A 14922-nucleotide genomic window follows, 5' to 3' on the forward strand; every position below is an offset into this window, starting at 1 on the left:
TTTTAAGCCACCGGGTCCGGGACATGAACCGCGGTCGACTACGTGGGAGTCCAGCGACATAGCCATTACACTAACTGCTGGTTCCCAGATGTAGACGCTTTTTACAAAACTTCCCATTGCAATCTATTTTAACAGTTTTAAGTTTTAGTGCTTAAGGTGATAAGCATAGCTATCTGAAAAATTCTCTCATGTACAGTAATTTATTTGCCAGAAATTTCTGATAAAACATGATTATGCCTATTATAATGTATTTGTTTTTTAGATATTTTAATAGACTTTGTTTTAAGGTTAGAAGAAAAATTATACAAAAAACAGAATTCCCATACGCTCCCTTCCTCACCCTCACTGTTTCCTCTATTACTAAATCTTGCATTACCGTGGCACTTTTTGTACATTTGATGAACCAGTACTGATGTGTAATTTAAGGTCCACAGTTTACATTAGGATTCAATCTGTCCGTTCAGGTCCATGGGTCTTGACAAATGTATTATGACATATAGCCACCATTACAAGATCGTATGGAATAGTTTCACTGCACTAAAAATGCCTTGTGTTCCACATATTCATCCCTCCTCACTTCTTCCCCTGAGTCCCTGGCAACCACTGATCATTTCATTGTCTCTATAGTTTTATTATCATTGGAACCATATAACATTTAACTTTTTAACTGGCTTCTTTTACTTAGTATGTTATTTAAAATTGCTTCATGCTTTTTCCTGATTAAATTCTTAGCTTATTTCTTTTTATTCCTGAACACCATTTCATTGTACACATCACAACTTATCTCTTCACATATTAAAGAATATCTTAGTTATTTCCAGTTTGGGACAATTATGAATTGAGCTGTTATGAATGCTATATGCAAGTTTTTGAGTGAATATAAGTAACTAGATTTCTACCTGTTGCTATTTCAGAGATCAGTGTAGATCTTGGATACCAGTCCTTTATCAAATATGTCTTATGCAAGTATTTTCTTCTACTCTGTAGCTTCTCTTTTTCTACAGAGTAGAAACTTTATAGAAGTCCAACTAATTATTTTTTTTCTTTCATGGATAGTAATTTTGGTGTTGTATCTAAAAAGTCAATAACAAACCTAAGCCACCTGGATTTTCTCATATGCAATCTTTTAGAAGTCTTACAGTTTTGTACTTTATGTTTAGGCCTTTAATTCATTTTGAGTTCATTTTTACGAGAGGTGTATCTAAACAGAAAGAGTCAATATCTAGATTACGTTTTTTAAAAATGTATATGTCAGGTTGTTCCAGCATCATTTGTTGAAAGGACTATCTATTCTACATTGGCTTGTAGGTTAGTTGTTTTATTAGGAGAATTTTATTCTTAATTCTTGGTGCTACAATGAAATCTTTAACTTTTATTGAACTCTGTCCAGGACCTGCAGATGGACTGTACTAGTAAATGGGGCACATGTTTTGTTTTGTTTAAGGTTTTTGCCACAGGGCATGTGCACCTGCCAGAGAAAAACAGACAGTAAGAAGGAAAGTAAGAAATCACCCATCACCAGAGTGATGGCTACGCTGCAATCCCTTCTCCTCTTGAGATTTTGGACATGCATGCATATGCTCCCCACGTGATTTTCTTTTTAATTTTTAATTTTTTTAGTATTATTTAATTTTATTTGATAATTATTTATTTTTCAATTTGACCAGAGAGAGAGAGAGGAAAAGTGAGAAAGCAAGCTGCGGGATCCGGGACCTGAACTGTGGTTAGCCATGTGGGAGTTCAGTAACTACTATGCCACCTGCTGGCCTCTTCTCAGTGTGATTTTCAAGCCTCCAGGTACAGGACTTGAACCACAGTTGGCTATTTGGGAGTCCAGCTCCTTAAACACTACATCATCTATTGGCCTCCTCAATGGGGTATTTTAAGGATCTATGGGCCAGGAAGGATGTATTCGTGTGCTGGGCTGCCATAACAAAGTCCCACAGACTGAATGATTTCAACAAAAATGTATTTTTCACTGTTTCGGAGACTAGACATTCAAGATAAAGGAGTCAAAAGGTTTGATTTCTCCTGAGGTCTCTCTCCTTGGCTTGCAGATATCTGCCTTCCAACTGTGTCTTCACATGATTTTTTCTCTGATTGCCTGCATTCTTGGTGTTTCTGTTTACCCAGATTTCTTTTTCTTATAAGGATACCAGTCAGATTGGATTAGAGTCTACCTTAATGGTCTCATTTTAAGTTTATCACCTCTTTTTTAAAAATAATTATTTTATTTAACTTTATTTATTTGCTTACTTTTTAACTTGACAGAAGGGAGTAGAGTGAGAGACAGAGAGAGAAAGAGGGAAAGTGAGAAAGCAAGCCACCAGGTCCAGGACTCGAACTATGGTTGACCATGTGGAAGTCCAGCGTCCTTAACCACCATGCTACCTTCCGGCTCCAAGTTTATCACCTCTTTAAAGACCTTTTCTACAAAAACAGTCACTTCATGAGGTAGTGGAGGCTTGAACGCTAACATAAGAATTTGGGAGGATACAAGTCAGCCCATAACAGTTGGCTATATGCAGACAGAATAAATGTATACTCCTAAAGGGAAAAAAAAAAAAAGAAATAGATAAATAAATAAATAAATAATCAGGATCCAATTAATATTATAGTAACTGATTACCCTTCATAATGCTTTGGAAATTAATATCTCAGTAGTATTACTGTCAAATAAAGATTCTCTTTAGAAAAAAACTTTTATACATATTAGGTATATCTTACATACAAAGGGAAATGCTTCTTTTTAAAAGTTATCATTGTTGGGAACCAGCAGTTAGCGTAATGGCTATGTCGCTGGACTCCCACGTAGTCGACCGAAAAAAAAAAAAAAAAAAAACCTCTCAAAAAAAAAAAAAAAAGTTATCATTGTTGTTCTTTGTTTTTTTGATCATAGCCATTTGGTGGGAGAAGCTTGGGAAAAAAGCATTTAACAGACACAGGAGTACATGTTGATGTGGAATGGCATACCACAACAGGGTGGAAAAAAAAGGGATGTTCCAATTTATTTATTTATTTACAGAAACACACACACATAGAGTAGAGCAATTATGGAAGGTACATATCATAATGTATTCTTTGTTAAAAATTATGACCATGGTAATATCCTTGATTTGATTATCATACACTGTATGCATGCTTTGAAAATCCATGTTGTACTGCACAAAGATATGCAACAATTAAATCTAAAGAAGAAATTATTAAAATATGCATAGAAAGTTGCTATTATTATAAAAGGTATTCAAGCTATGTCATGGAAATGATAAAAACAGAATTCAAGAGTGAAATATTTAATTCTAAATGATTAGATTGAACCACATTTGATAGCGATGCAACTAAATACAAATGAGATGATTTCAGAGGTACTTTGCAACTTTCAAAGAAGAAATTATTTCTTGACTAAATTATACTCTATAATTTTATCCAAAACTTACAAACGTACACTAATCTACTTTATATGATAAAGTAATTATAGTGTGAAACTAGAGCCTTAAAAAATATAACCAAAAATGAAAACTATTGCTCATTCTTACATAAGATTGTAATATTTAGCTTACCATTGAGTGAGTAAAGAATTTCTAAACTGGAAAAGAAGGAACAAAATTATAAAAAGCTTAATATGTTTAGGGGCTGGCAGGTGGCGTGGTGGTTAAGGGTGCTAGACTCCCACATTGCTGACCACAGTTCGAGTCCTGGACGTGGTGGCTTGCTTTCTCACTTTCCATCTCTCTCTCTGTGTCTCTCCTTCTCTGGTCAAATTAAAATAATAAGTAAAATAAATAAAGTTAAGTAAAATAATTCTTAAAAAAAAATGCTCAATAGGTTTGACCACTTAAGAATTTAAAACTCCAGGCCTGGCAGGTGGCATGGCGGTTAAGGGTGAGTCCCAGACTTCGTTGTTTACTTTCTCACTTACCCTCTCTCTCTCTTGCTCTATCTCCCTCCCTGGCCAAATTCAAATAAATAAAGTTAAATAATTAAAAAATAAATATTTTTTAAAAATTAAAACTTCAGGGATCAGCAGATGGCATAATGGTTATGTCACTGGACTCCCACATAGTGGATCACGGTTTGAGTCCCAGACCCAATGGCTTAAAACTCATGCTGGGCGCATGTGCATATATGTCCAAGATCCCAAGAGGAGAATGGAGGAGAGGGGATTGCAGCATGGTCATCCCACATGGGGGGTGATTTCTCACTTTCTGTCACTCTCTTACTCTATCTCTCCAGCAAGCACATGCACCTTATAGTAAAAACCTCTCTCTCTAAAAACAAAACAAAACAAAAATTTAAAACTTCAGGCCAGCAGATGATGTACCAGTTATGTTGCTGGACTCCTACATGACTGACTGAGGTTTGAGTCCCAGATCCAGTGGCTTGAAAATCATGCCAAGTATGTATGTGTGTGCTTGTGTGACCAAAATTCTGCAAGGAGAATGGAAGAAATTGGATTGTAGTATGGCCATCCTGCTGGAGGGTGATTTCTTACTTTCCCTCTCACCTCATCTGTCTGTCTCCCTCCAGTGAGTACATGCACCTTAAGGCAAAAACCTCTTTTAAAAAATTTAAAATTTTACACGTAAAAAGTAAAACTAGGGAACCAGCAGTTAGTGTAATGGCTATGTCGCTGGGCTCCCACGTAGTCGACCGCGGTTCGTGTCCCGGACCCGGTGGCTTAAAACTCACGCCGGGCGCATGTGCGTGCATGCCCAAGATCCCGAGAGGAGAATGGAGGAGAAGGGATTGCAGCGTGACCATCCCCCCTGGGGGGTGATTTCCGCTTTCTGTCTCTATGTCTCTCTCTGTCTGTCTGGCGAGCGCACGCGCCCTACAGTGAAAATCTCTCCAAAAAAAAAAGTAAAACTAATAAAACATTACAACAAAACTAGACAGAGAGTCAATAATTTTCCTTTTCTGTATTTTTAAAATTTTCTCTTTTCTAAGAGAGATTTTGCTATAAGGTGCGTGTACTTGCCAGAAAGACAGAGAGACAGAAAGGGAGAAATCTGCCCCCCCCCCCCGCGGGGAGGGGGCCACACTGCAGTCCCTTCACTTCCATTCTTCTCTCTGGATTTTGGGCACCTTCGTTTCCCCAGAGTGAGTTTTAAGTCACCAGGTCCAGGACTCAAACTGTGGTTGACTATGTGCAAGTCTAGCGATGTAACCATTATGCCATCTGCTGGTCCCAATTTTCTCTTTTAAAGGATATAAAGCTGACTAAAACGCCCACCAAAAAAACAGTGGGCCAAAGATAAGTACTGACAATTACATCAATAAATAATATAAAGAGCTAATAAACATGTTAGAAGATGTTTAATTTCATAGTTACCAAAGAAATGCAAAAATACTGAGGAGTTTTTCATTTATTATATCGTAATAAATTTAAGTAATTACTTAAACTGATGAGATTTATTCAGATAGTACGAATTAGATGGTAATATTGGAAGGAATGTTACAAATGTATTAAAAGTATGAAAAATATTTATACCTTTAACCTACTGATTATTCTTGTAGGACTCTATCCCAAGGAAATAACGAAAAGTGTAACAAAAGATTTACTCACAGGCCTTTTCTCACCAGACAGAGAGACAGAAAGCGAGAAATCCCCCCCAGGGGGGATGTTCACGCCGCAATCCCTTCTCCTCCATTCTCTTCTCAGGATCTTGGGCACGCACGCACATGCGCCCGGCATGAGTTCTAAGCCACCGGGTCCGGGACGCGAACCAAGGTTGACTACATGGGAGTTCAGCGACATAGCCATTACGCTAACTGCTGGTCCCCACAGGCCTTTTCAACAAAACAGAATTTAGAATAGCAAATATTTGGGAAAACTCACATGTCCAATATTAGGGATATAATTAAGAAAATCATAGAGGGACCAGCATATGGTGTAATGGCTATGTTGCTGGACTCCCATGTAACTGACCGTGGTTCATGTCCCAGACCCAGTGGCTTAAACTCATGCCAGGTGTATGTGCCTGCGTCCCCAAGATCTCCGAGGAGAATGGAAAAGAGATTGTGGCATGGCCATCCCCCCCGGGGGGGATTTCTTGCTTTCTGTCTCTCGTTCTCTCTGACGAGCGCATGCATCCTATAGCAAAAACCTCTCCCAAAAAAGAGAAAATCATAGAACATTTCCAAAATGAGCTATCTTTTAACAATTTTGTCCCAACACATATTTTTTTTACCCCTTTCAACTTTTAAAAAAACTTTTTAAAATTTGTAATGTGTATAAGAAATATAAACTATATATATGCAATTTAGAGATGGTTATAAAGTGTAATCTTATGTCACCTGCATTGGGACTCAAAAATAGAATTTATTATTTTTTTTTCTTTTTTTGGAGAGGTTTTTGCTATAGGGCGCGTGCACTCGCCAGAAAGACAGAGAGAGACAGAGAGATAGAAAGTGAGAAATCACCCCGCAGGGGGGATGGCCACACTGCAATCCCTTCTCCATTCTCCTCTTGGGATCTTGGGCACACACGCACATGTGCCCGGCATGAGTTTAAGCCACCAGGTCCAGGACTTGAACCACACGGTCAACTACACGGGAGTCCAGCGACATAGTCATTACACTAACTGCTGGTCCCCAAAAATAGAATTTCTTTGAGTTTAACTTCATTAAAAGAAATACCATTCTCTGCAATTTTCATTTAAGTTGAAAAAGGTCTTTATTTCATAGTAAAAGATACTCTTAACCTTCTTTATATCGTTATCTGATTCCTTTTATAGTCATTTACTGACAGAAATAAGGTCAGTGTATCTCTGAAATAGGAAAAATCCAAAGTGTGTTTGCCTGCTCTCACATACCACTTAACACTTCTGATACCAGATGTGTGGGGATTTCTCCCCCCGAAAAACAAGCAGTTCTCTTCTCTAGTGAGCATAAGCTGGGTGTCTTTTTATTCAATTAAAATTCAATTCAATTCTGATATTATCTACCTAGAGATAATGGCAGATCCCACAAGCCTTTCCACACTGATCTCCCTACTTCTGATGCCAACTGCAAGCATCAAATTGTGACCTGTGCTTTGGACCTACCAGTTGTAAATCTAGGTTTCTCACGTGTGTGTGTGTGTGTGTGTGTGTATGTGTGTGTGTATCTTTTATATGTACTATGATACTCTTATATACTATATATATATATATATATATGCACACACACATATATGTAACATGTATAACAATTATTATAAACTACAAACTAACAGTATAAACAAAATGTATGTTATAATACAATATCATGTATCATGGTATCACAGTATCCAAATTCTTGAGCGTTAGTTCATCTGCTACTTAACAGTTACTTTATTATTTGTTTAGATCTTTAAGTTCTAAAATAGAATTGAAACAGCTATCAAAGCTATGTATATAATACTACAGGATTAAAAGTACATAGATGATGAAATCAAATATGGGAGATAAGAGTTGAAAAATAAAATACAGAAAATATACACTAGGGTATGATACTAGTGTTTTTCAAACTTTTTTTGTTAATTTTATCAGAGGGTACAAGTGCTCACTGGAGAAAGAGAAAATGAGAAAGCACACACCCCACTGGGAATGATCATACCACAATCTCTTCTCCATTTCTCCCTCTCTTCCAGAACTTTTTTAAGGTTCTTGCCATAGGGCATATGCGCTTGCCACAGAGACAGAAAGAGTCAGTGAGAGGGAAAGTCCCTCTCACTGCAATCCCTTCTTTTTTACTCTCCTTTTGGGATTTTGGGCATGCATGCATGTACCCAAAATGAGTTTCAACCTACCAGATCTGGGATTCGAACTGTTGTCAGCCATATGGAAGTCCAGTGCCTTAACCACTATGCTACCTGCTGGTCCCTCCCTTCTAGATTTTGGGCATGCACACAAGTGACATTTTTCTCAAGCTACCGGGTCTGGTACTTGAACCATGCAGTTGGCCATGTGAATCCAGCCACCTTAACAACCATGTCATCAACTGGCTCTCAAACTTTTTTTTTTAAGAGGTATTTGCTATAGGTCACTTGTACTTGCCAGAAAGACAGAGACAGAGAGAGAGAAAGTGAGAAATCATCTCCCAGGGGGGATGGCCATGCCACAATCCCTTCTCCATTCTCCTCTTGAGATCTTGGGCACACACGCACACACGCCTGGTGTGAGTTTAAGCCACCGGGTCTGGGACTTGAACCATGGTCGACTATGTGGGAGTTCAGCAACATAACCATTACGCTAACTGCTGGTCCCTCAAACTTTTTTTTAAACAATAATCCACCATAAGACATATATTTTGCACTGTAACACCATACTCACATATCTACACACAAATGTTTGACAAAGCAAAGAAATGCTGCTTGGTACTATCTCTGCATTCTGATCTCTATTATGTTCTGCTCTTTTTTTCTCCCCTTTTTCTTTTTTGAAAGATTTTTGCCATAGAGTGTGCTCACTGAAGAGAGACAGAGAGACAGAAAGCAAGAAATCACCCCCCAGGATGATGGGCACACTACAGTCCCTTCTCCATTCTCCTTTTGGGATTTTGGGCATGCTCGCACATTCACACATCATGAGTTTTAAGCCACTGGATCCAGGACTCAAACCACAGTCGACTGTGGGAGTTTAACAACATAACCTTTATGCCATCTGCTGGTCCCATTTCTCCCCTTTATAAAGTACTGCTTGCATCTTACTAATACGTCTTGATCCTCAATTTGGAATACATACCTAAATAATAGGAAGATAAGGGCAACAAACTTGATTCTACATTTTTTAGCAAGTTACCTCTTGGAGAGAAACAAAGTCATGGTTCTGAGTAGTCGTGCATCAAGGATGTTTGGAGGTAAGATGGCATGACTGATAAACTTTTTGTGATAACTTAGATCTTTGTTAAGCTGGGATGACATTTAGCTATTCTTGCCTAACTGCAATACTGTTCTGTAGCTAAGGAGACAACTGGCTCAGGAGAAGCACCTCAGGGAATCTCTTGAGAAATCCGGATCAGCCATGCTATTCAAAATACAAGAAATGGGATCGACAGTGGAGGTGGAGCGGAAACAGGTAGAAAGATTTCCTCCTTGTCAGGGAAGTGAAACAAAAAAAAAACCTGGTATATTACGTATAAACTTGTAATTTTACTAATTTTCTCTAAATTTATTATTGCATTTCTTTAGTCATTTGTTAACATTTTTACTACATTTTTTTAAATGGTGCAAAATAAGAAATAACACTGTTGTCATTTAATCCAACACTTTTAATTTACGAAGGAGGGAACTTTATAAAGACCAGAAGAGGGACCATCAGTAAGCATAATGGCTATGTCGCTGGACTCCCATGTAGTCGACCTCGGTTCGCATCCTGGAACCGGTGGCTTAAAACTCACGCCGGGCGCATGTGCGTGCGTGCCCAAGATCCCGAGAGGAGAATGGAGGAGAAGGGATTGCGGCGTGGCCATCCCCCCTGGGGGTTGATTTCTCACTTTCTGTCTCTATGTCTCTCTCTGTCTGTCTGGTGAGCGCATGTGCCCTATGGCAAAAACCTCTCCAAAAAAAATAAATAATAAAGACCAGAAGAGGGTCCAGCAGAATAATGCATACTGGATTTGCTGTTGGGAGGCCCAGGTGCCAAACCTCGCTGGTTGGGGGGTTGAAGCAGAAGGATCACGAAACAGGAAGACCTTGTCTAAAACATCACACACACACACACACACACACACACACACACACACATGGACCAGAGAAGTTAACTTGCCTCAGGCTTTATGGAGGTTAACTCTTAGCTGATACAGTGTCCTTCCCCTGTACCATACAATTTCTGTTGTAGACATAGATTTTGGAAGGTACTGCCCTCATCTCATGCTATATGTATGTGACATGGATACAAAGTATAGACTAACCTGTGCTGGAGCTGGCAGGTGGCATGGTGGTTAAAGATGCTGGACTCCCACGTGGCTTACGGCAGTTTGAGTCTTAGACCTGGCAGCTCAGCTTGTTTTCTCTCTCTCTCTTTCTCTGGTCAAATTAAATAATAGTAATAAAATAAAGTTAATAAAAAAAAAGACTAACCTGTTCTAATACTCAAAGAATTTACACTACTGTTTTAAATTATGATTATTTTAGCACAGTATTTTTGCCTTTATTACAGTTTTTATTTGAAGTACCTACATGTAAGTTAGAATACTTTAAATTCTAATTATCTCAGGGATTATTCTTTTCATATTTTAATACTTATAATTGCATTACATAATCTTTATTATTTTAACCAATGGCTATCCTTTACAATTGCTTAAGGAATTTGCAGTCTTTTATTGCTGTAACTTGCACTGCCAATATGCTAGTCATTAGCCATATTTGACTATTCAAATTTAAATTAATTAAAATTAAATAAGATTAAAGATTCAGTTTCTCACTGTGCTTACATTTCAGTGCTCAGTAACCACTTGTATCAAGTGATTGTTGTGTTAGTGCACAGAAAGTTCTATTGGACAGCACTGCTATGGCACTGCATTCTGTTGACATTTTTCATTCTTATCATAGACATACTCCTCTTCTCTCCTCAGTAACATCAAGATTGGAAATTCTGTCTTACACATGTGTTATCAGGTACTATATTAGAAATCTTTACCTTACAGAAAAAGAGTGTTTCTTATACAATTTCAGGTGCACATTTTGCAACAAAACTGCATTGCCCTACGCAAGTCTATACAGTCCACCCAGGAACTACTGGCACAGGAGCAACACAAAAAAGGAGAGTTGGAGACTGCTACCTCACAGCTCAAGTCTGATCTAGGTATGAAAGTAGATGCTAGAAATCACACTTTTCTGCTTTTTTTTAAATGTCTTGCAAAAATTCATAAGATCCCAAATTTGTATACTATCCAGCATTATTGATATTTCCCACGGTAAAAAATGGCTGATTTCCTTTCTGCCTGTAGCACAGAGACAAAAAAGAGCATTGATGAGGAGATAAAAGTTGGGGACCAGCAGATGGCATAATGGTTATATCACTGAATTCTCATATGACTGTGGTTCCAGTCCCAGACCTGGTGGCTTGAAACTCACACCAACACATATGCGTGCATGCCCAAAATCCTGAGAGGAGAATGGAGGAGAAGGAACTGTGGCATGGCCATCTCCCCTGGGGGTGATTTCTTGCTTTCTGTCTCTTCGGCGAGCACATGTGCACTATAGCAAAAATCTCTCTTTAAAAAAAAATACTTGAATTATTCTTTATTTTGTTTCTAAACTTATTTAAGCATTTGTGGACTTGGGAATAGTTGGTTTTCTGGGCATCTGGATTGAACATTGTATAATACAATATTAATAAGAAAAAGGCTATTAATTTTCATAAGCTTATTGATTCTGTGATTCATAATGTTCTTTATGTTCTCAATCTATTTTGGTTAATGTATATTTGTAGAGATGGATGGTTGTTAGTTACCTTGAAGAGAGCTTAATCTCTGCATTTTACAAATGAGTCCATAGAGGTGATAGAGCTAAAAAATAGAAGAGCCTATACTTGACCCTCAGTTACTCAGATCATGCTTTTTCTAATCTATCAGCCTTTTTTTCAGACCACAGTTAGTAATATGTCATAATAGAGCAGTTTTTAGATAGTCTCAACTACAGAGATCACATAGAATTACAGTGCAGTGCCTCACACAATGAACATTTCATGGTTTACACAGAGCTTTCACATAAATTATCTCATGTAATACTCAAGGCTAGTCATACTTCCTGAAGTTACAAAAGGGAAAAAATGGCAAAGTGAGGCCTAAACCTTCTAACTTCAAGTCCTATATTCTTTCCACTATACTTTCTTTGTTCTGTGTTTGGAATACGGTCAGGTAATATACCAAAAGGGAAATGAATAACACACACACACACACACACACACACACACAAAACAACAAGTAACTCATCCAATAATTTGAATTACTGCTTTTAGAAGAAAATACTCCTTTTCCTTATAGTTGTTGAGTAATAAATTAGTATGAGAAGATCACACTGACAATGCCCCAAGATAATTTTCTATCTTCCTATGATTATATAGCTACAGAATACATGTTACATTTTATGGTGCATTATCTCATTTGAGCCTTGCAACAACCTTGTCAGAAAGATAAAAATATTCCCTGTCTAAAGAAGTGTGAAAAGGTCCAGAGAAATTCTACTCAAGGATCCATTGCAAGTGGAATAGCCGGGACTAAAAACAGTTCTTTTATATCAGTTGGCCCTCTTATAGAGTTACTTGTTACTTTTTTATTGCATTAATACGTTAGTTTTGAATTTTGTAAAGACTATGTGGAATACCACTTTAAAAATGAAGATTAAAACAACAGTAATTCAAACTTACATGAAAAAAAGGAAGCCTGCCTGAATGCCAATTATGTGCTTAGTATTAGTTATAGACTTTATATGCATATAATTTTATTATTTTAGGGTACAAATAGTTATTCTAACTAGATTAATAAAAGAAATGCCCTTAAATATTTTCTCTGATGAACTTAAAAATACGATGTTTTATCAAGTTTACTAACAATAAACATTTACATACATTTATATTACTTAAAAGGAATTAATTATTCCCCCAAGTAAATTAAATACTCTCCTTTCATTCTTTCTTTGATTAGAATTTTCAAGAATAGGGACCAGCAGTTAGTGTAATGACTATGTCACTGGACTACCACGTAGTCAAATGCAGTTCGAGTCCCGGATCCGGTGGCTTAAACTCACACTGGGCGCGTGTGCGTGCGTGCCCCAGATCCCGAGAGGAGAATGGAGGAGAAGGGATTGAGGTGTGGCCATCCCCCCTGGGGGGTGATTTCTCGCTTTCTATCTCTCTGTCTCTGTCTGGCGAGCGCACGCGCCCTATAGCAAAAAAACCTCTCCAAAAAAAAGAAAAAAAAGAATTTTCAAGAATAGGTCATATAAAAGATCATCATAAAGTTTGTGAGCAATGGGTATTATGAAGAAAACCATGCATGATTTTTTGCACCAGAGTAAACTCATACTTTAATTCTATTTGAATTCTCCTTGTATAGTTTATCTTTTTGATCCTTCATGTATTTTAAAATAGCGTTTACTCTAATGAATCATAGATTTATATATTTATAATTTTTTTTTCAGGTATTTGCCATAGGGCACATGCACTTGCCAGGTAGAGACAAACAAGACAGTGAGAGGGAAAGTGGGGTGGGGGAGGTGTCATGCTACAGTCCTTTCTCCATTCTTCTCCTGGGATCTTAGGCATCCAGGCATGCACGCATGTAAACACACACACAAACACACACACACACGAGCCTGGCATGAGTTCAACCCACCAGGTCCTGGTCTGGGACCAAACCACTTGCGGCCATGTGTGAGTTCAGTGCCTCAACCACTACACCTGCTGACTCCTGGATTTATATATTTAGAAAGTAGTTTTTTAAAAGGTATATCCTATAGAAAATCTAAGTTTTTATGAGTTTTATAATTTTACAGCTTTAGGTTATTTAAGCGAAACAAAACTAATAGATCTCTATTAAATTTTCTGTGGAGTCAAAACATTACTCTCAGAAAAGTTTACATCTTGGTGCTACTAGGATACCATACCAAACTGTCCCCAATTTGTCTCTTTGGTTTTCTTTCACTGTCTATATTTTCTGAGTGATTTTAAATCTTTTTTTTTTTCTATCTGTATGAAATCATTCCTCCTGAGTTCTAGATCAGTATCTTACTGCCAACTAAATAACTTTATCTGGTTGCCTTGCAGAAACATCAAAACTCATGGAAAACTTTATTTCATTCATTCTATGCCCCCAATCTGCTCCTTGCTCTGCATTCCTTTTAAGTTGAAGAGTCCACTATCCATTCTGCTGCTGAATTATGAACACTAGATGTTCTCCTTGACTCATCCATTACTTTTACCCTTCCAATAAGCCAAAACCTAAAAGTCATCTCTGCCTACTTTTTGTTGTTGTTGTAGTTGTTGGTGGTGGTGTGTGTGTGTGTATGTGTTTTAAACTGTAGAGTACATGTGCTCTCCAGAGAGAGACAGAAATGAAGACAGGGAAAGTGAAAAATCACCCCTGAGGGGGGATGACCATGTTACAATCCCTTCTCCATTCTTCTCTAAGGATTTGGGGCATGCATGCACATACACCCAGCATGATTTTCAAGCTATTGGGTCTGGGACTCGAACCTCAATCAGCCATATGGAAGTCCAGTGCCTTAACCACCTTGTCACGTGCTAGCCCCTTTGCCTACTATTTTGCAAATCTCTTTTTCCTCTCCATCACCATTGTCATTAGCAGTGAGAACCAGCTTATTTTTTTACACTTTATGAAAAATACACTAGGGACCAAAAGGTTGTGTGGTGGTTAAGATGCTAGACACTCCCACATGGCCAGCCACGGTTTATATCCTGGACCTGGTGGCTTGCTATCTCACTTTCTATGTCTCTCTCCCTTCCTCCCTCCCTCCCTCCTTCTCCTTCCCCCTGTCTCTCTTTCTGGTCAAATTAAATGAATGAATAAATAAAATTTAATATTTATTTTTAAAAAAGAAAAATATACTTTATATTTATACTTAATTACTATTTAGTAATAGCTGCTAAATTGGTCTCCATATCTTTATTGAACTTTTGTTAGTAATCATTCTATCTGCTCTAACAAAAAACTTTGTGGCAGTCCAGCACCTCTAACCGCCATGCCACCTGCCAGCCCTGTCCCTTACCATCTTAAAGTCCCTCCAAGACTCATCATCTGAGCATCAAGTAAAATGTGACTTTGTTGGGACCAGCAGTTAGCGTAATGGCTATGTCGCTGGACTCCCATGTAGTCAACCGCGGTTCAAGTCCCGGACCCAGTGGCTTAAACTCACGCCAGGCACATGTGCGTGCGTGCCCAAGATCCTGAGAGGAGAATGGAGGAGAAGGGATTGTGGCATGGCCATCCCCCCTGGGG

At 38.1% G+C, this 14922-nt stretch overlaps 1 protein-coding gene across 7 annotated transcripts in view; it reads left to right on the top strand.

Annotated features, from left to right (window-relative positions):
* The window catches only part of CCDC150 (coiled-coil domain containing 150), a 120831-nt gene that overhangs the window by 19626 nt on the left and 86283 nt on the right, over positions 1-14922 (top strand). For all 7 annotated transcript variants that reach the window (XR_337278.1, XM_006167767.1, XM_014583907.1 and 4 more), the window contains exons 6-7: positions 8922-9038; positions 10637-10766. Coding sequence is in view for 6 of the 7 variants with exons in the window: in XM_006167767.1 (XP_006167829.1) it covers positions 8922-9038; positions 10637-10766 (247 nt within the window). In the remaining variant the exon portion in view is untranslated. The remainder of the gene's footprint in view (positions 1-8921; positions 9039-10636; positions 10767-14922) is intronic.

This window comes from Tupaia chinensis, unplaced genomic scaffold (genome assembly GCF_000334495.1).
Source record: "Tupaia chinensis unplaced genomic scaffold, TupChi_1.0 Scaffold145082_1, whole genome shotgun sequence".
Classification (NCBI taxonomy): domain Eukaryota; kingdom Metazoa; phylum Chordata; class Mammalia; order Scandentia; family Tupaiidae; genus Tupaia; species Tupaia belangeri.